We start from the raw sequence: 22,258 nt of genomic DNA, 5'->3' as shown, positions 1-22,258 counted from the left end.
ACCTTTTTTCCGGGTTCCCTTTGCTTTGGGCCAGTATCTCAGCTGCTGGGATTCTTTGCCCGTTGAGATGAGGAGCCTGAGTCTCCAGTGGTGCTTCCTAGGTGAGGTTACGCTCCTAGTACTTTCGTTTTGTTTTGGTTTTGGTTTTTTGAGATGGAGTCTCTCTGTCATCCTGGCTGGAGTGCAGTGGCGCCATCTCAGCTCACTGCAACCTCTGCCTCCTGGGTTCAACTGATTCTCCTGCGTCAGCCTCTCAAGTAGCTGGGATTACAGTCATGAGCCACCACATCCAGCTAACTTTTGGTATTTTTAGTAAAGACCCTGTTGGCCAGGCTAGTCTCGAACTCCTGACCTCAAGTGATCCGCCCACCTCAGCCTCCTGAAGTGCTGGGACTACAGGAGTGAGCCAGTGCACCCAACGCTCCTACTCCTTTTGATAGTTAGGCCAAATTACCAATACTACAATCCTATTCTTACCCATTCACACATATTTTTATGTTTTAAGAGGAGCTCAAAAAAGACCAATTGCAATTCAGTAATGGACTTTCCAATTCCAATTCAATAAAACTTCCTTTCTGTGTCTCCTGGTAGAAATACCTCCACCCTTGGCTCACCGAAAGTTGGCATTCCTGCACCAAAAGTTGGTACAGGAGTAGAATAATGGATGTTGAGTAGCCCCAAACCACACAGGTCCATGATAGAAGTGATGAGAACATTTAGCAGCCAGCATCTTTGGTTCTCCTCATTGCAGCTTTGCTATGTGAACCCAAAAGATCTGAGACAGGTCTCAGTCAATTTAGAAAGTTTATTTTGCCAAAGTTAAGGACACACCAGGGCCACAACCTCAGGAGTCCTGACAACATGTGCCTGACGTGGTAGGGGTACAGCTTACTTTTATACATTTTAGGGAGACATAAGACATCAGTCAATATGTGTAAGATGTCCACTGGTTCAGTCTGGTAAGACCAGACAACTCAAAGTGGGGTCTTCCATGTTAGAAGTTGAAAAGAGACAAAATGTTACGTTCTTTTGGGTCCTTGCTCAGCCTTCCGCAGAATACACAATTTACTCTGGCTCAGGGAGTCTGCATTTTTACGTAAACAATACTGCAGAGGAAGCAGTCAGACTAGGGTGAGCCTCTGAGGGATGACTTTAAGTTCTGTCTGCCCTTTGTCCACAGGGAATTTCCTTGTGGGCAAATTGTGAGGGAGGTGTGTAGTTTCTTATCTTTGTAGCTATCTTATTTTAGAATAAAATGAGAGGCAGGTTTGCCTGACATAGTTTCCAGCTTGACTATTCTCTTGGCTTAGTGATTTTGGGGTCTGGAGATTTATTTTCCTAACTATGTGTGAGTTGTTGCAGCTCATTTTCCTCCCAGATATGTAAGACTGGCACAATTTAAAGAAAGCAAGATTTATCATCATCTAATACAGTGATTCTCAACTAGGGGGCAATTCTGCTCCCCTACGGAAGCATTTGACAATGTCTGGAGACATTTTCAATGGGGGTGCTACTAGCATCCAGTAGGTAAAGGCCAAGGGGTGCCCAGGACAACCCCCCAACAGCAAAGAGTTGTCTGCTCCAAAATGTCAATAGTGCTGAGATAGAGAAGTCCTGATCCAATTAATGTGTTTATAGGTATAATTTGCTCCCCACTACTGGAATGCAAGCTCTGTGAGGGCAGGGACTTTGTTTTGTTTACTACTCTATGCTTGGAACATGGGAGTCAATGAATATTTGATGACAAATAATAGATGAATGAATGCCTCAGGTTCACATTGGGCATTTCTATGCACCTTACTTCATCAGAACACTTGGCTGCTTGGATCAGAAGGGTTAGTAAGGTGAAGGAGGGTGGTATAGGTCAATATGACTCAAATATTTGGGGTGGCACCACTTCCTTGAATAGCCTAATGTGGATCTCTTCCCAACATAACACAACCAAAATTTTCATAATTTTTCTTCATTTTTAATTTTCTAACTTGAAAGAAAATGTGCAACTTCCACAATGTCCTCAATTTCTTCATTCAGTAAATGTCATTAAACAAAATTGGGACTTTAATTTTAATTTAAAAAAAAATGAAATGGAGTCTCCCTATTTGGCCCAGGCTTGTCTTGAACTTTTGGGCTCCAGTGATCCTCCCACCTTGGCCTCCCAAAGTTCTGGGGTTACAGGCATGAGCCATGGTACCTGGACCACAAAACTGTGACTTGTGTTTCACAATTTACACATAGATTTGATGTACTTTTAGGTTTTTTTTCTTTTCTAACAATTACAAGTGCATTTTCCCCGTTATGAAAGGTACTTCTTATTCTCTCTTCTCATCTCTCCTTGATACCCAGGTTAAGCTTAGAAGAAAGGCCAAGAGGAAGAGTAGGGTGCTGAAGCCCCCATCTGAGTGGTGGCTTGTTCCCTTCTTCCCCCTCTCCCACTGCACCTTAAACATAGCTCTAATACAGCAGAATGGCAACTTCCGTGTACTTTTTTATCTATACGGCTTAGTTTTGTTTTGTCTTATTTTGAGACGAGTCTCACTCTGTCGCCCAGGCTGGAGTGCAGTGGCGCGATCTCTCACTGCAAGCTCCGCCTCCCGGGTTCACGCCATCCTCCTGCCTCAGCCTCCGGAGTAGCTGGGACTACAGGCGCCCGACACCACGCCTGGCTAATTTTTTGTATTTTTAGTAGAGACGGAGTTTCACCGTGTTAGCCAGGATAGTCTCGATCTTCTGACCTCGTGATCCGCCCGTCTTGGCCTCCCAAAGTGCTGAGATTACAGGTTTGAGCCACGCGCCCGGCGGGCTCAGTTCTTTTCGTCTGTGGTGAGGCGTGCTCTTAGTTGTCTTTATATCACTGGTACCTGGAGCATAAGATGGGCCCAGCCAATGCTGACTGAATGAATGAAATGCCTTTTGCGTACTTCACAATGTCACCTAGGGCACCCTGTGCCAACTTCACAATGTCACCCAAGGCATAACTTTTGACTGCTTCACAATGTCACTTTTCACTGACCCCACACAGAAATGGGGACTCCACAGAAACGTAGGAGTGTGTTTAGTGTCAGCCCCTTCTGAATCACCCTCCCGTGGTGGCTCCAGCCAACGAAGAGGAAGCAAAAAGGATAAAAAATCTGAGCTAGACCACATGGATTTAGGTTAAACAGCCTGGGAAGGAGGGGCACGTTAATCGCTGAGGGAAATGGACCCGTGGAGGCCTCTCCAGAAACAGCAGAGGATCCGAGCTGCGTGTAGGCAGGGCACGCATGTCACCCGGGCCCCGGGCGCCTGGTCCGCTGCTGGAGATAAAAGGTCGACCGCAGAAGCGGAGGCTAGCAGTGCTGTTGACGTGAACTGATTCGCCCCAGCCTTGGGCCGCAAACTGCCAAGGAAAGCGGCAGGCAGCCTCTGCGTTTCCCATAAGCGCAGCCGGGGAACTTTCCCAGACCGGCCCACGGGTTGCTAGAGGGTCAGACCGAAAGGACCCGCCTTTCCCAGGCGGGGTGGGCCCCAGGCCACCACGTGAAGCGTCCTCGCCCCTCAGAGCCCGGAGCAGGCAGGCCTCATGAAACAGGAAAGTTGAGGACGCCCCACCTCGGAGAGGCGGCGCCGCCGGGTCGACCACGAGCCGCTCTCGCAACTTCTGCCACCGCGGGCCGCCGCGGCCGCCTGATCTCGCAGAGGAAGGTTGTGGCGGTGCAGCGATGACCCGCGGCGGTCCGGGCGGGCGCCCGGGGCTGCCACCAACGCTGCCGCTTCTGCTGCGGCTGCTGCTGCCGCCGCTGTTGTTGGTCACCGCGGAGTCGCCGAACCCGGCAGGTGAGCAGAGTGCGCCCTGGGCGAGGGGAGCCCGGGAGGCTCCTCGGAATCTGTCCGCGCCAGTGCCCCGCGTCCGGCCCAGCTAACGTCCAGCGGGCGTCTGGTTCCCGGGTGGACGCGGAGAAACGCGCCTCTGACCGGCTGTCCCGCTCCAGCCCTGCGGCCGCGCAGCGAGGGCACTTGAGAAGGGCTTGGAGAGTGCGTCTGTCAACTTTACAAGTTTTGGCCCGAATTCTCGGCCGACAAATTGGTTTGCTCCTGCGCCGATTCTTGGCCCACAGAGCCTGGGCTGGTCCTAGAAACTCCAGCCAATGGGCATCTAAATATATTTATCCAGACTGTAGGGAGATAGGGTTCCGGCTTGCCATTTGTTTTGTGTTTTAAAAATTTACAGTGACTTTGGCTTAAAAACACGATTGCACGATTGTCAGTTTGATATGCCAGGCAGTGGGCTTAAGGGCCTTCTGGATTTGTTGTTGTTGAGACGGAGTCGCGCTCTGTCCGCGAGGCTGGAGTGCAGTGGCTCACTGCAACCTCCGCCTGCCGGATTCAAGAGATTCTCCTCCCTCAGCCTCCCGAGTAGCTGGGATTACAGGCGTCTGCCACCATGCCCAGCTAATTTGTGCATTATTAGTAAAGACGAGGTTTCACCATGTTGGACAGGCTGGTCTCGAAAGCCTGATTCAGGCGATCCGCCTGCCTCAGTCTCCCAAAGTGCTGGGATTGCAGGCATGAGCTACCGCGCCCAGCCGGTTTTTTTTTTTAAATATATGTCTCATCATAATCCTAAATAGGATTCTATTCCCCATTCTGCAGATGAGAAAACTGAGACTGATCAGAAGTAATTTGCATAAAGATAGCACAGCAAATAAGACAGAGCTAGGGGATGCCAGAGAGCATTTGCTTAACTACTTCCCTCTTGGAAAAACAGGTTTTATCTCTACAGGTATTCATGCAAATCTACGTCCTTTGCAAAAATTAAATGAAATGAAATTAAAAAGCCTTGGATTTATGATTTCCATTTCTAAGGAGGCGAAGATTATGAACTATAACTAAGGGACTTGAAAGAATTCTAAAGTAATACTAAGAGAGAATTAATTTTGTTTTATTTCATAATCCCCTTTTCTGTGCTGACCTTGTACAAGAGTAGGGTGGGGCTTGGGGAGGACGCCCCTTTCTAAATATGTGTACTGATTCTTGTTACACCACCTTCCATCATCGAGTGCCTTCGTTTTCGAAACTTGTGCCGTTATCACTCTTCGATCTTAAATTTTTCCAGTCTGTGCCAGTCTGTGGGATCAGATGTACCCATAGGCTCCTGACTGGTGATTTTCTGTATTCTTTGCCTAAACTATGGCGATGGCCTTGGTGCCTACTTCTAGTCTAGGGAGACAGCTCATTTAGATGTACCTGGGGGTGGCTTTGGAGGGTCCCAAATATTCCTTTTCTGTTTGTTTGGTTTGTTTGTTTTTATTTTTGTTTTGAGACGGAGTCTCGCTCTGTCGCTGAGGCTGGAGTGCAGTGGTGGGATCTCGGCTCACTGCAAGCTCCACCTCCCGGGTTCACACCATTCTCCTGCTTCAGCCTCCCGAGTAGCTGGGACTACAGGCGCCCGCCACCACGCCCGGTAATTTTTTTGCATTTTTAGTGGAGATGGAGTTTCACCATGTTAGCCAGGATGGTCTCGAGCTCCTGACCTCGTGATCCGCCCGTCTCGGCCTCCCAAAGTGCTGGGATTAGAGGCGTGAGCCACCCCTCCCGGCCTTCATTTTCTGTTTTATTTTTGGACGATTGAGATTGTTTTTGTAGGCGGAGGGGGCAGCCTGAGGAGTGAGATAGAGATGTTGGATTTCTGAAGATGGAGCACTGTTTATTCAAGAAGGTACCACCTTGTAAGAAACTGCATCTTAAACAGTTCTTCCAACAGGAAGCTGACTCCATGCTTGGAGGTTCTGGAGCCAAGGCAGAAAGTAAGGACACTTCTGAGGTGAAGTGATCCTGATAGCACCATGCCCAGCAATCTGGAAGGGATTCTTACTTACATAGGTGTTAAGGATGTCTGGTGATGCCACACTATTTCAGCAGACGAGATCTGTTTCCTTTGTCCTACCCACATTAATCTATTTTCCCTTCAGGCTTTTTGGGTCTCTGCCTTCTACTAGCCTGCGAGCAACCGAAGAGTAAAGAACTGGGACTTGCTACCTCTCACTTGTCTTGTGTTCTCTGAAGCACCCAGCTCAGTACCCTGAATTTAGTAGGAATTCAGTAAACACTAAAGGGATTGCATGTCCATCCCCTTGGAATGGATTTTATATCCACTAACATGCATCTATGTATCCAAAAACAACTTCTTCAATTTTTAATTTCACTTTTATTTTTATGTTTTTACTATTTTAAAAATTATTTTTATTTTCCCCCCAGGCTGGGTACAGTGGCATGATCTCCGCTCACTGCAACCTCCGCCTCTCTGGTTCAAGCAATTCTCCTGACTCAGCCTCCCAAGTAGCTGGGATTACAGGCACACACCACCATGCCCAGCTAATTTTTATATTTTTTGTAGAGACGGGATTTCAACAGATTGGCCAGACTAGTCTCAAACTCCTGGCCTCAAGTGATCTGCCCACCTCAGCTTCCCAAAGTGCTGGGATTACAGGTGTGAGCTACCATGCCCGGCCACTTTTAATTAATTCTTGCATATTCTTCAATTTGTAAAGGTTACTTCATAGTTTTATTACTCCAGAAGTTGACAAATAATTGCACAGTCATTCTAGCCAAATCTTTCAAGCTATGATTTCAGACGTGCGGTGTTACCTTTATCTTTCCAGATCAAAATCCCCATAATTGATTTTAGAAGGTCCTTATATAATTTTTTCTAAGTGGTATGTATGGAGAAGTCAGGTGGTCACTAGAGAAATAAATGATACCTTTACCTGGTTCTGAAAAAGTTTAACATCTTGGAAGTCATTCAGTCTCCATAAAGTGATTTGGCAGACCTATGATTGGAGTCAGTTTCAGCTGATCCTTTAACTCTGCAGACATTCCTACCTAGGGTTGGCTGCTGAGAGACTCATAAGATGATATGTATATTGGTAAAACTGGTTCAGAATCTGGCCCTCAGTCTTGCAGGGCTAGACTCCAGAAATTCAGTCTTTCTAGTGCTCCATATCTGATCAGAACTAAGGAAGCTGATTCATCCCGATACACACCCAAGTCTATTCATCAGACTCAGTGTTAATTTTTAGTTAGAAATATAACTGTCAGGCAGACTGGATATTTGTGAGGTCTGCTGTAGGCACTTTCTCACTGTAATCAAACCACATGGGGGTAGATAACATGAGAGATTGTCAGTCTGGAGGCCTGATTTGCCTGTCTCCTGGTAGGCATCATATACATCATATACTTGAGTCAGCCGAGAGAGTGCCCCTCCACTGCACGGTGCTTGCCTGGCATTGCTGGCCCCTGATGTTGGGACACTGCCTTTTCCACACTGCCATGGCTTACCAGTGTCCACTTGAGAATAACAGTTAATACCTTCATCTTGTTGTCAAAAAGTTTAACATCCTGAAACATTCAGTCTCCAAGGTGATTTGGCAGACCTATGATTGGGGCCAGTTTCAGTTGATCCTTTAACTCTGCAGACATTCTTATTTATTTATTCATTCATTTATTTGGAGATAGGGCCTTGCTCTGTCACCCAGGCTGGAGTGCAGTGGTACGATCATAGCTCATTGCAGCCTCAGAGTAGATGGGACTACAGGTGCACACCACCACATTCGGCTAATTAAAAAAAAAAAAATTATTTGTAGAGACAGAGTCTCACTATGTTACCCAGGCTGGTTTCAAACTCTTGCTCACAAGTGATCCTCCCACAGGTTCATTTCCCAAAGCCCTGGGGTTCAGGCGACAGCCACTGTACCTGGTCTCTGAGGACATTCTTACTTCCCAATTCACTTGACATAAGGCCTCACAGTTGCTCAGTATATTCATTCTTCACACGGAAGCCTTTCATTCTTGGAAGTATAGTATTAGAGAGGTAACACAGAATTCCAGAAAGAGGAAATCCTTTGGAACCCTAATGCCTGTGTTTGAACTCCAACACTTGCCATGTGACCTTTAGTCAGTTATTTTCTCTATATGTACTTCGGTTTCCTCATCTGGAAGATGGGTATTGTAAGTGTCTATCTCATGGGGTTGTTGTGAGAAACAGTATGCCTGACATGCAGTAAGTGCTATATAATTGAGTGGCCACTGAAGTTGCTTTTCTCTAAAAAGTTATCATGTCTTGATAAGGCAGGCAGGATTGAAGATGATAATCTATGTGCTTTGAAGTAATTTTGTTGTTGTTGTTGAGACAATGTCTTGCTCTGTCGCCCAGGCTAGAGTGCAAAGGCGCCATCTTGGCTCACTACAACCTCCGTCTCCCAGGTTCAAGTGATTCTCGTGCCTCAGCCTCCCGAGTAACTGGGATGCAGGCACGCACCGCCATGCCTGGCTGATTTTTGTATTTTTTGTAGAGATGAGGTTTTACCATGTTACCCAGGTTGGTCTTGAACTCTGGGCCTCAAGTGATTCACCTGCCTTGGTCTCCCAAAGTGCTGGGTTTATAGGTGTAAGTCATCGTGCCCAGTGCCAACTTGAACATTTTCTCGTTCTCTCCCTTTATCAACTTGTTTGCATAATGTACACAAGATAAGTTCCAGAACAAAGTCTGAGGGAACTGCCCACTTGTCTTTGTTATTAAACTTTGTTTCCTGGTCCTTCTGAAAACATAAATTTGGAAGCAAAGCTAAAAATCTTTCTTTTGAGGAAAAGTTAAAAGGATCTTCCTTCAGTGTTTCATTGAAGTAAAACAATTTTTTTAAAAAATTTTCGGGCCGGGCACGGTGGCTCACGCTTGTAATCCCAGCACTCTGGGAGACCGAGGCAGGCAGATCACGAGGTCAGGAGATCGAGACCATCCCAGCTAACATGGTGAAAGCCCGTCTCCACTAAAAATGCAAAAAATTAGCCGGGCGTGGTGGCGGGCGCCTGTAGTCCCAGCTACTCCGGAGGCTGAGGCAGAAGAATGGCGTGAACCCGGGAGTCAGAGCTTGCAGCAAGCCGAGATCGCACCACTGCACTCCAGCCTGGGCAACAGCAAGACTCTGTCTCAAAAAAAAAAAAAAAAATTATGGTGGTTTATTTTTATAATACACATATATATACTATGAAACATATGAACTTTTTCTTGAGTGTTCTTTTTTTTTTTCTTGAGTGTTCTGACATGCAGAAAATAAATTTTTGTTTTCATACTTCCTTAGACATGAATTTTACATTGTCACTTGTTATCTTTTGCTTTTGTTAGATTTCAAATTATAAGACATTGGGAACTATGGAGATAGCAAAACAAAAGAGGTAGTGATACCCTTCATGGAATGAAACCCAAGGGATTTATTTTCTTCAGCATCTTAAGTAATTTTTATGCATTTAGGTTTTGCCTTTTTAAAAAATGGAGTAAGTTCTAGTTTATACAACTTCCATGTTACAATCTTTCGAACATCCAGCTTGAAAATGTGAATAGAAAATGTATTAATAAGGTTATTATGTAGCTTCTTTGCACTACTGCAAAACAGGAATTTACTTAATATGGTAAAAAATGAAATAGAGGTAGTGAATTTATGGGGAAATTTTAGCTTAAAACTTGAAACACTGTCTACATACATAACATATGTTACAGGTTTCTTTTCTTTTCTTTTTTTTTTTTTTGAGAGGGAGTCTCACTCTGTTACCCAGGCTGGAGTGCAATGGTGCGATCTCAACTCACTGTGAACTCCGTCTCCTGGGTTCAAGCGATCCTCCTACCTCAGCCTCCCAGGTAGCTGGGATTACAAGCGTGTGCCACCGCACCCAGCCAATTTTTGTATTTTTAAGTAGAGACGGGGTTTCACCATGTTAAGCAGGTTGGTCTCAAACTCCTGACCTCAGGTGATCAGCCTGCCTTGGCCTCCGAAGTGCTGGGATTACAGGCATGAGCAACCACACCTGGCCATGTTACAGTCTTCCTAGAGAAAATTGTGTAAGTCTCTTGATTGAGAGAGTTGAAAACAGAATGAGCACTTCACTGAAAGAGATGGGCTGGTTCTGAAATTTGTCCATCTGCCTTGCATAGGCAGTAATAATTTCAGCATAAGGGAGTGTCAAGTTACTCACACCGGTGTTATTCTCTTTGAGGTCATTTTCAAACCTAAGACACCAAAGTTCTAATTCGTAATTAGAAATCAAGAATGACTATGCTATCAAGTTTATATAACTTGATAAAATCTGTCACCAGGTGTGACCTTCCCAGACAGTGTGAAAGTTTGGGATCCAGGCCAGGCATGGTGGCTCACACCTGTAATCCCAGCACTTTGGGAGGTCAAGGCGGGCAGATCACCTTAGGTCGGAAGTTCGAGACCAGCCTGACCAACGTGGAGAAGCCCCATCTGTACTAAAAATACAAAATTAGCCGGGCATGGTGGTGCATGCCTGTAATCCCAGCTACTCGGGAGGCTGAGGCAGGAGAATCGCTTGAACCCGGGATGCGGAGGTCGCGTCAGCCGAGACCGTGCCATTGCACTCCAGCCTGGGCAACAAGAGCAAAACTCTGTCTCAAAAACAGGAAAGTTTGGGATCCAGGTGGCCAGTTAATCCATAGAGCATTGTGCTAGGCCCAAGGGAGCGGATGCAATGAAATGTGAGACTCCACCTCTTATTCGCAAGGAGCTTGTAATCAAATTTTTGGGACCAAGCAGACACAAATACATAACTAATAAGTAATCTAGATGAGGACTGAGCTAAGAGTAGAGAACCAGAATGAGGCAAAGTTGACTTTCTGCTGACAGGGCTTTTGGCAAGAACTCTGATTTCAGCTGCCAGTGACGAACGGGTATGTTTCAACAGGATGAAGGAAAGGGATCATTCCAGATCTAAGCAAATCTCCAGCATTTTTCTGCATTCGTGGATTGTTGTTTTGAAGCTAATTTTTAAAGCTCCTCATCTCTGCCTCACTGTAGAAATCTCTTACTTTCCACCTCAGGGCGTCTCTGCAATCACAGCCACTTAGTCCTGGAGCACATGCAGACATGGAGTGAGGGAGTTAACACTTACCTAGGGCAACGTTTAACCTTAATCAGATGGGAGCAGGTAGCTGGGTCTTCCCTGCCTGGGATGAAGATTTCCGAGGCTAGTCCCAGTGGGATCACCCCTGTGTCCACAGTGGAAAGCAGCTCAGAATGCACCCTCAAATCGGTGTTCCTCCCTTTCACTCTCCCAGCCCCTCGCTTCTGTTCTCTGGGAGTACTTGCAAAGTAATCCTCCTTCCAGCAGGCACCTTAGCCTCTGATCTCTGGAGAGAGCCAAGGCTTAAACACCTACTTACAATTTTGTTTACTGGAGATTGTTTAATTTACAAATCAGTTATTTCCTTAGTGATGCCAATGAAGAATCAAAACAAATCCAAAAACCAGGCATCAATTTACTGGGAGACCTTTCAAAGAAGGCAAGTGCCATGCCAAGGCACACAGAGGTATACTGAGAGACCAGCTGAGCAGACACCAAAGACAAAAGCAGTTCAAGGACCAAAACCAGTGAATTTTTAGCTAAACCCAATATGAATAGATTATTTTCATTATAATTTTTTTCTATTTTCTCTAACATCTTTTGCTTGTTCTATTTCTCATTTCTTTCTCTTTTTTTCCCCTCTGACTTCTGAAAATATTAAATAAACATTGCATTGCTTGGGGTTGAAAACTACCTGCTTTTTCATAAATGAAGTGCTAGAAAAATTATTATAGTATCCAAATATGGGAGAGAATAGTTTAAGCTACTTATAAGTATTTTATACACTTTTTTTCTTTCTAAGACAGGGTAGGAATTTTTTTCAACTGAAAACAACGAACTCATAGAAAATATTGCCAGTTGCAGTGGATCATGCCTGTAATCCCAGCACTTTGGGAGGCCAAGGCAGGCAGATCACCTGAGGTCCAGAGTTCAAGACCAGCCTGACCAACATGGAGAAACCCCGTCTATACTAAAAATACAAAATTAGCCAGGCGTGGCAGCACGTGCCTGTAATCCCAGCAGCTTGGGAGGCTGAGGCAGGAGAATCGCTTGAACCAGGGAGGCGCAGGTTGCAGTGAGCCAAGATCGCACCATTGCACTCCATCCTGGGCAACAAGAGCGAAAACTCTGTCTCAAAAAAATAATAATAAATAAATAAGTAAAATATTAATTGGAGTATACAAGTAAATATTAATACAAAAACTTTAACTTTGGTGTTTGGGCTTTTACATAGAAATATAAAAATGACGGCATATTTTCCATCTTTATTTATAGAAGAAAAATACTTTTTATAAATAACATTCCCATTCATTCAACAGATATTTAATCAAGTGCATTGATTTTGAGGATATTGCTGTTAAAATGTTTGAATTCTGACTTTTCATTTTCATAACTCTAAAGAAAATATCAACAAATAGCTCCTGCTCTTGGGGCTGGATAGACTTAATCCAAGATTCTGAGCCATTTAGTAAGTCTCTCACCCAGGCTTGAAAACATAATTAGTTGAGCTATTTCACACTAACTTCTGTGAATGAGTGCTCTGATGAGCTTCGTTTTCTGGGAGGCTCAGGTAGGAGGATTGCTTGAACCCAGGAATTCCAGGCTGTACTGAGCTGTGATTGTGCCACTGCACTCCAGCCTGGGCAACAGAGTGAGACCCCAGCTTGAAAATAAATAATAAATAAATAAGTAAATAAATGGCTTTCTTTTCATTTAAAGAACACACACAAACTAGATTCGTCAAAGAAACATTATTTTATCAGGTTTATAGAGTGTTAAGCAGAAATAGTCCCCACTTTCACAGAGCTTGTATAAAACTAGGTTTGCATTAGAATGATGTACTATTTTTCTACCTTTTTCACTATTACTTTGTTCAGACCATTCACCTCCCATTGTGCAGATGTCTTTTAAAAATGGAAAAGTACAATGGCTTAACCTATTACAGGTTTTAAGAAAATCAGAAAATGGTATGAATACTGGGAGAACCAGAAAGAGTTGAAACTTAGAGAAAACATTGAGGAGTGGAGGACCTCGGCTGGAGTGGAGGGAAGACTCTGATTTTGGGCTTTATTCTCAAAGCACATGCTAAGCTATTGGCAGGACACTTTTCTCACCAAAATCTCTTGGGGATTGAGTAAAGGTTTTTTCATGCATGGAGGTACACGAGTGTCAAAAAAGCACATATTTGCAGAAGTTTCTTTTTGTGGTCAGGAAATTAGGTAGGACCAGCAACAGTGAAAACATAGCTCTTGGTTTAGTACTCAGACTGCCTTGGGCAAGCCCCAAATTACAGCAAAAAGGAGTTGATTGATTGGAAGGTGAAGGCAGGCCTGGGTTGCCTAACGATGAGAAATGCCAAGGTTTTGGAGAAGAAGAAAAAGCTAAAATCATGCTTTGTGGGTAGAAAGAAAAGAGACACACCTTCCTTTTTTGTTTTATGGTTCCTGTTTATGACTCTGCTTTTTATGCAAGCAACCACACTTCCTCATTTCCCTACAAGGCTCCCTGGAGGTGAGGGTGGAAGGGAATGTGTGAGAAAAGCTGGGGATATGTGGTCAAAAATAAATTTGGAAAACACATTTATTGCCTTTGGGTGGAGAAGGGAAGTTTCCGTGGGTGCTGCCTACAATTGTCAAATTGTGGCCAAATGGCTCCATTAACAATCAGACAATTATTTGTCAACCACAGTTTATTGGCAAATTATTTGACACCTCCCTATTTCTTAATGCCATTACTTCCATTTAGCGATTGTGAAGGCCTGCCATGATGGTCATTGTACTCAGAAGTAAATTGACTTAGGCCTACTCAGATCATTCCTTAAGAGTTTAATCAGGATTAGTTTCTAAGCCTGACTAAGCCCCAGCCTATCACCGAGCCCCTGGACCACGGTGCCATGATGCTCAAGTATTAAGACTCTACTTTTAGGGCATGTTTGATAGATGGTCTTTTTTATTTTTTTGGCTGCATAGTGTTCCATGGCGTATACGCCCCACAATTTCTTTATCCAGTCTACCACTGATGGGCATTTAAGTTGATTCCGTGTCTTTGCTATTGTGAATAATGCTGCAATGAACACATGTGTGCAAGTGTCTTCGTGACAGAACGATTTATATGCCTTTGGGTATATGCCCAGTAATGGGATTACTGGGTTGAATGGTATTTCTGTTTTTAATTTTTATTTTAAGTTCAGGGATACATATATGGGTGTATTATATAGGTAAATGTGTGTCACAGGAGTTGTTGTATGAATTATTTCATCACCCAGGTATTAAGCTTAGTACCCATTCGTTATTTTTCCTGATCCTCTCCTTCTTCCCTCCACCCTGAAGTAGGCCCCAGTGTCTGTTGTTCCCTTCTGTGTTTCCATTAGAAACATAATGAACTAAACGATGTGTCTCTTTGTTTAGCTCCTACTTATAAGTGACAGCATGCAGTATTTGGTTTTCTGTTCATATGTTAGTTTGCTCAGGATAATGGCCTCCAGCTCCATCCATGTTCCTGCAAACACATGATTTATCCTTTTTTATGGCTGCATAGTATTTCATGCTGCATATGTACCACAATTTCTTTATCCAGTCTACCACTGATGGGCATTTAGGTTGATTCCATGTCTTTGCTATTGTGAGTAGTGCTGCAGTGAACATATATGTGCATGTGTCTTTATGATAGAACAATTTATATTCCTTTGGGTATATGCCCAGTCATGGGATTACTGGGTTGAATGGTATTTCTGTTTTTAGGTCTTTGAGGAATCATCACAATGGTTGAACTAATTTGCACTCTCACCTACAGTGTATAAGCATTTTTTTTTTCTCTGAAACCTCACCAGCACCTGTTATTTTTTGACATTTTACATAATAGCCATTCTGACTCGTGTGGGATGATATCTCATTGTGGTTTTGATTTGCATTTTGCTAGTTATCAGTCATGTTGAGCTTTTTTTCATATGCTTGTTGGCCACATGTATGTCTTATTTTGAAAAGTGTGATAGTCTTTTTGTTTGTTTGTTTTTTTGAGAGGGAATTTCACTCTTGTTACCCAGGGTGAAGCGCAACAGCACAATCTCAGCTCTCTGCAACTTCTGCCTCCCAGATTTACGTGATTCTCCTGCCTCAGCCTCCCAAGTAGCTGGAATTACAGGCATGCATCATCACACCCAGCTAATTTTGTATTTTTAGTAGAGATGGAATTTCTCCATGATGGTCAGCCTGGTCTCGAACTCCTGACCTCAGGTGATCCGCCTGCCTTGGCCTCCCAAAATGCTGGGATTACAGCAGTGAGCCACTGCACCCGGCTGATAGACAATCTTAACATCAAAAAGTAAAATGTTGGCCAGGCGCAGTGGCTCATGCCTGTAATCTCAGCACTTTGGGAGGCCGAGGCAGTGGATCACCTGAGGTCGGGAGTTTGAGGCCAGCCTGACCAACATGGAGAAACACTGTCTCCACTAAAAATACAAAATTAGCTGGGTGTGATGGTGCATGCCTGTAGTTCCAGCTACCCAGGAGGCTGAGGCAGGAGAATCGTTTGAACCCAGGAGGCGGAGGTTGCAGTGAGTTGAGATCTTGCCATTGCACTCCAGCCTGGGTGACAGAGCAAAACTCCATCTCAAAAAAAAAAAAAAAAAAAAAAAAAAGCAAAATATTGGTCCAATTTGGGACGTTTGCCAACAAATAACCCTGTGTAAATATTTAATGTGAAAATGTTCTAGCCTCTTAATCACTAAAAACTCAATATGTCTAAAACTAAACTCCTGATCCCTCCCAGACATATTGTCCATGTGCTTCCTTTCTTGGTAAATGATACAACATCTATCCACTGAGTCTCAGCCTAAAACCTGAGACTCATTCTGGCCTCCTCCCACCTCTCTGGTGACTGACCTGAATGTATAGATTCTTAAACCAGAGCATATGTGCAATGGCTTCTCAGACAGAGAAAAGAACGCACCATATTTTACCATTTCCTTCCTTCATGTCTTATTTCCTTGTTTCTTTTTCTTTCTAAGTCTTCCTTCCTTTCGCAAATATTTATTGAGTACCCATTATGGGCCAGGCACTACAAGTGCTGAGGATACAGTCTCTGGCCTCAGGGAGCTTCTAGTCTAAGAGCAGGGGCAAGCATGTAAGTTACAGTACAGTGTGACAGGGCTTACAGAAGGCGTGCTCGCAAACATTGAGCTTGTAGAGGAAGTCATCCCCTGCAACAGAGGTGCTGCCTCCTGAGTCCTAAACAGCAATTTCGAGATTGCTAGGTGGCTAACAAGAGGGAAAACGTCAGGCAGAAAAAATAGCATCTGCAAAGTCAAAGGTGTTGACCTAGTTACTGGCAGGTTGGAGAGCTGTATGTAATGGTCTCTGGATCATGAAATGTGCATGTAGGTGATGAGGAAGCTGGATAGGTAGATAGAAACCAGGTCATGAAGGCCAAGTGGGTAAGCAGAACTTTTTGTTTTGTTTTGCTTTTTTTGTTTTTGAGACAGAGTTTCACACTTTTTTGCACAGGCTGGATTGCAATGGTACAATCTAGGTCCACAGCAACCTCTGCCTTCTGGGTTCAAGCAATTCTCCTGCCTCAGCCTCACGAGTAGCTAGGATTACAGGCGCACACCACCACACCCGGCTCATTTTGTATTTTTAGTAGAGACGGGGTTTCTCCATGTTGGCCAGGCTGGTCGCAATCCCCTGACTTCAGGTGATCCGTCCTCCTTGGCCTCCCAAAGTGCTGGGATTACAGGTGTGAGCCACTGCGCCCGGCAGCAGAACTTTTAAGAAATAGAAATTGTTGAACATTTTTAGCAGGCAAGCTAACAAAATCAGTTCGCATTTTAGAAATGCTACTCTGGTAGAGAATGAAGACTGGATTAAAGGTCAGAGAAACCTTGAAAAAGTCCTCTTCATACTGAAACGGCCAGTTGTGTTACCTAAAGTAACATAGAAATGTAGGGATAAAGAGGTGGAGACTGGTGGGAGAGATATTTAGGAGGCTTTGATTAAACCTAAGATATCAGAGAGAGAAAGGAAACCAGGATGGATTCAAATTTCAGGCTGGGAGATCACCAAGAGAGAGAGCATCACGATGGAGGATATTTCGAATCTCTAGTGCGATGGAGTCATCCGGATTGTGTTATCAAATGTGCTGTGGGGTATACAAGATAAAGAGGAACCTATGGGGAGAATGAGGAAAAAGGCAGGCACAGGAGAAGGAGACTGGGGAGGGTGTAGTGTCCCAAAGGCCGTGGGAGGAAAGGGTTTTAAGAATAAGTGGTCACGAATCCAATGCTTTCAGAAGTTCACATGACATTAGGACTCAAGGATTTTGTGAGTGAGCCAGGCAGAAGCCGCGTTGGTATCCTGGAGGTGGAGAGCAGACTGCAGCCGGCTGGAGCAAGGGACAAGAAGAGGAAGTGCAGGGCGTGAGTGCATTCCTCTTTCCAAAAGGCGAGGCCTGGAACTGTGCCAGTCATGTTCACAGCTCTGTCACCAGCACTCAAAACAGTCCCTGATACAGTGTGGACACTTTTAAACTTTGTAATGATTTCGTGAAGGGAGTGAGAGATTCCGGCAATAGCTCCATTGGGTCACAGGATCCAGATGGCTTCTGTAGTTAGGTGGTTTATTTTTAGCTATGAGACAATGGAGCATGTTAAGTATGCCAAAGGGGGAGAAGCTACTGCCGAGAGAAGGAGCTTTAGGGCACAGGAGCAAGAGGATAGAGGATAGAACAAAGTTCCTAAAGAAGGTGGGAGGGTGAGATCCAGAGCATGGGTCGAAGGATGGAGGTGAACCAGAAGTTCCGGAGAGATGGGCGTGATGAGTTCAGGGACTGTGTAGGGATGGACCCACAAAATTATCAACACCTGACAGAGTCACAGGTGATAGCTTCTACTTGCTTCTACTTTTTTTCTGCAAAGAATCTAATGTCCTATGACATTAGATGAATTAAGCAGGAGACATAGGATAAGGAGCCTGAGAATGGTGATGTTTTGTTCCACCTGTTAAGGGGAATGGAAGAAGTTGCTGACTAGGGACAAGAGCCCTATTCTTGTCTGAATTAAGAAGTGGGCGTTGGATGTGAGGGCGATCTGGCTGCGACATCTGTCACCCCATTGACCGCCAGGTTGATTTGGCTGATCTGGCTGGCTGGGCAGGTGTCCCCTTCCTCCCTCACTCCTCCACGTGCATCCCTCCTGAAGCTGCGTGCTCAGTCAAAGAGGACAATCATCCGTGATAGAGGAGGACTGGTCTTCGGTTAAGGGTATACAACTAGCTCAGCTATCCTGCTAGAACCTCCAAACAAGCTCTCAAGAAGACAGCTTAAGGTCCAGCTCCAGCCCTGCCCAGATTCCCACCCTCTAAGGGTGAAGCACTCAGGCTCATCTCTATGATGCTGTAACTACACCCCTACGTTTGACCTTACTCTTTGTGTTTTGAGCTTATCCACCTTAATCAAGGTTCCAGTTTTTCCTCACTTGGAATAAGGGCAAACAATAACGGCAGATTTCCCAATTCTAATAGAATGGAAATCTTTAAAAGCAAATGTCTTGAAACTGTTGGATACATAGAAAAAAAAAAAAAACGCATCACAGCTCATTTGAATGGCATTTTTATCATTATTCCCTTTTCTTCTAGGAGTCTACTATGCAACTGCATACTGGATGCCTGTTGAAATGACAGTAGAAGTCAAAAATATAATGGACAAGAATGGGGACGCCTATGGCTTTTACAATAACTCTGTGGAAACCACAGGCTGGGGCATCCTGGAGATCAGAGCTGGCTATGGCTCTCAAGCCTTGAGCAATGAGATCATCATGTTTGTGGCTGGCTTTTTGGAGGGTTACCTCACTGCCCCGTAAGTATCCCAGTCATGGTGGGGCCACTGCCAGGCAACCCCTGTCCTTCCCATGTTCCACAGTGACTCTCATCTTCCTGGCGTTGCACATTAGAACTGAAGAGTAGCTGGAGTTCTTCACGTGTGTGATAGAGACATTATCACAATTGCATTTTTGCGGCAGTGGGGCATGGGACAGGTTCTCGCTTTGTTGCAACACTGGAGTGCAGTGGCGATCATAGCTCACTGCAGCCTTGATCTCCTGGGCTCAAGCAATCCTTCCACCTCTGCCTCCTGAGTAGCTGGGACCACAAGCATGGGCCCAGAATTGCATTTGTTCCTATAATCAGTACCTGCCTAAAAGGAACAAAACCCCCAAGTGTGGCACTCTTTAATTCTCATGGCACTTTTAAAAAAATCTTCCTATCCCATGAAACTATTTTATTTTATATATTTTTGCAAAGACAGGGTCTCCTCATGTTGCCCAGGCTGGTCCTAAACTGCTGACCTCAAGCCATCCTCCCATCTTGGCCTCCCACAGTGTTGGAATTACAAGTGTGAGCCACCATACCCAGAAATGAAATGATTTTAAAGGACAGCAAAGTCATTTCAGCCTACTAGTCACTTGTTGTCTGGTAGAAAGCAAATGAGAGGTGGGGTCGCTCCTTGAGAACAACAGAGCAGGGAAGATTAATTAAAAGTAAACAGTTGGTGCATTTATTTCCAGCCATCTTGAAACAATACCTCCATGTGGGCAGATTTTTAAATTGAAATTATAATGAGTCTAAAATAAATGTTTCTTCTAGTTCTACTATTACTTGATTCTAGTGTCCTTGCCTTGGCCTTATAAAAGTAACAAGGATGTAATTAATAATAATGCAATCAGGCTACATGCCTTTTAGAGAAGAAGGCTTTAAGGAAAATAAAGTTGCAATTTATCTGATCAACTCTCATCCCTCCTTTGATATAAAAAGTGTCTTGATGACTTTGCTTGACTCTTTTATTCTCTGTGACCTAGATTGTTGAGTGCAATTTCACCAAACTTTATTTGAGCTGTTACTGCCTTAGTCATAGTAAGTGAAATGTCAATCTTAATTTATTTTGAGTACTGGAGATTGTATCAGATGTCGAATGACTAGTTGTTGGGCTCTGGTTGCTCTTTTTAAATTCAGACTACAAATTTTTGTTTTTATTTTTATACCCAATTTTTTTACTCTTCCATACAAATCTCCTTAACAGCATACTATTCAATCAATGTATAAAACTTCGTAAACGGAATCAGATTTTTTAAACATGTTTAAAACCATTTTATACAGGTAAAAATCTGAACTTCTCCACATCTTTATCCACTTCTGTTTCCACTGAATTCTGTGTTATTTGAGTTGTGAGTTGGAAGAAACAATTTGAACTACAGTTGTGTGAATATAAATAGGTTAGATTAACTCATGAGTGACATATACAATGGGTTATTAATGGAAACTATGTGATCTGCAGAAAGCAGCTCTAATCTCTGAGAATGTTCTGAGAGTGCACGTTTCCCTTGGATATTTCTGTTGGTGTTACTCTTAGAGCTCACGGAGATTCAGAGGGCTTTGACAAAGGTGGCACCTCTGACGTTCTTATGTCTCAGAAAAAAATAAGCTTTAACATCTCATAGCAGCCACTTTTGAAGGTGGCTTTATCATTTCACCTTTACTTTTTATATAAAGCATTGACCTGTTCTTCAGTAACTTTATCCACTAACCAAAAAATCTATAGAAAAAGAAGCATTCTAATAATAACTTTTTAAAAACACTTCTGTGTTAGAGTAAAAATTGTTTGTTTGTTTGTTTGTTTGTTTTGTTTGAGTTAGAGTCTCTCTGTGTCGCCCAGGCTGGAGTGCAGTGGTGTAATCTCAGCTCACTGCAACCTCTGCCTCTCGGATTCAAGCAATTCTCGAGCTTCAGCCTCCCTAGTAGCTGGGACTACAGGTGCACGCCACCACAACCAGCTAATTTTTACATTTTTTTGTAGAGATGAGGTTTCACTACATTGGCCAGGCTGGTCTCGAACTCCTGACCTCATGATCCTCCCACCTTGGCCTCCCACAGTGCTAGGATTACAGGCAGGAACCACCACGCCAGGCCTGTATTAAAGTACAAATTTAATTAATTAATTAATTAATTTGTTTGTTTGTTTATTTTTAAGACAGGGTCTTGCTCTGTTACCAGGCTGGAGTGCAGTGGCACAATCACGGCTCACTGCAGCCTTGACCTCCTGAGCTCAAGAGATCTTTCCACCTCAGCCTCCACAGTAGTTGAGCCTACAGGTGGGAGCCACCACATTCAAATAATTTTTTTTTTTTTTGAGATGGAGTTTCACTGTTGTTGCCCACGCTGGAGTGCAATGGCATGATCTCGGTTCACTGCAACCTCCACCTCCCAGGTTCAAGTTATTCTTCTGCCTCAGCCTCCTGAGTAGATGGGATTACAGGCATGAGCCACCACGCCCAGCTAATTTTGAATTTTTAGTAGAGACGGGGCTTCTCCGTGTTGGTCAGGCTGGTCTTAAACTCCTGACCTCAGATGATCCACCTGCCTTGGCCTCCGAAAGTGCTGGGGTTACAGGCGTGAGCCACCGCGCCCAGCTTAATTTTTTATTTTTAGTAGAGATGAGGTCTCACTGTGTTTCCCAGGCTGGTAATTTTGTTTCTTAAAAAAAGACACTCAGCTACTATTCAGAAACTGTTTTCTTGTTTGATTTGCCTTTTTGCCGTGTCCTTTCCAAGAGAAGTTGAGATGTATAAGTCAGCCTTTGAAAATTTTAAAAACAAATAAACAAAAACACTTCCTGCAAATTGTGATGTAGGCTTTGAGGATCTGAGTCTGCCTTCCTTTCAGACCAGTAGCAGCAGCCCACGGGCGAATGATCAGGAGTGGGGCAGAGATAGCTCTAGAATCTCTAAAACTACATCCTTAAGGAAAAGCTGGGTCACTCTTGCTAGCAACTCTACTGCAGAGAACAACCTCAAAAGAGCTTGTTAGCCATAAATACAGAGTACAAGAGAGAAAAGCACCCCAGTGGCCAGAATAGTGAAAGAAGGCTTTTGGAAGAAGTGAGTTGTAGGTCTGGTGCTTGATAGAAGAGAACTACTGGGTTTGGCTGGGAAGAGGGATAAAGTCATTCTGAGAAGAATGTAATGGAACAGAGTACTGAAAAAAGGCGCTAAGTCTGAAATAAGTTGCATTTACAAGGAGTGAGGAGTGGCCGGGCACGGAGTCTCGTGCCTGTAATCACAACACCTTGGGAGGCCAAGGTGGGAGGATCACCTGAGGTCAAGAGTTCGAGACCAGCCTGGCCAACATGGCGAAACCCCATCTCTACTAAAAATATAAAAATTAGTCTGGTGTGGTGGTATGCATTTGTAATCCCAGCTACTTGGAAGGCTGAGGAAGGAAAATCACTCCAACCAGGAGGTGGAGGTTGCAGTGAGCTGAGATTGCGCCATTGCACTCCAGTCTGGGCAACAAGAGTGAAACTCCATCTCAGAAAACAAAAACAA

General features: G+C 44.2%; 1 protein-coding gene across 1 annotated transcript in view; it reads left to right on the top strand.

Annotated features, from left to right (window-relative positions):
* The first annotated feature begins 3,156 nt into the window (after window positions 1-3,156).
* The window catches only part of PLBD1 (phospholipase B domain containing 1), a 69,249-nt gene continuing 50,147 nt past the window's right edge, over window positions 3,157-22,258 (top strand). Inside the window, exons 1-2 of the mRNA XM_007967737.3 lie at window positions 3,157-3,813; window positions 18,519-18,738. Coding sequence (XP_007965928.2) covers window positions 3,699-3,813; window positions 18,519-18,738 — 335 coding nt within the window. The 5' untranslated portion in view covers window positions 3,157-3,698. The remainder of the gene's footprint in view (window positions 3,814-18,518; window positions 18,739-22,258) is intronic.

Source organism: Chlorocebus sabaeus, chromosome 11, assembly GCF_047675955.1.
Source record: "Chlorocebus sabaeus isolate Y175 chromosome 11, mChlSab1.0.hap1, whole genome shotgun sequence".
In the NCBI taxonomy this organism is placed as follows: Eukaryota; Metazoa; Chordata; class Mammalia; order Primates; family Cercopithecidae; genus Chlorocebus; species Chlorocebus sabaeus.
Note: the sequence above shows the minus strand (reverse complement) of the source record. Positions and strands in the feature narration are given on the sequence as shown.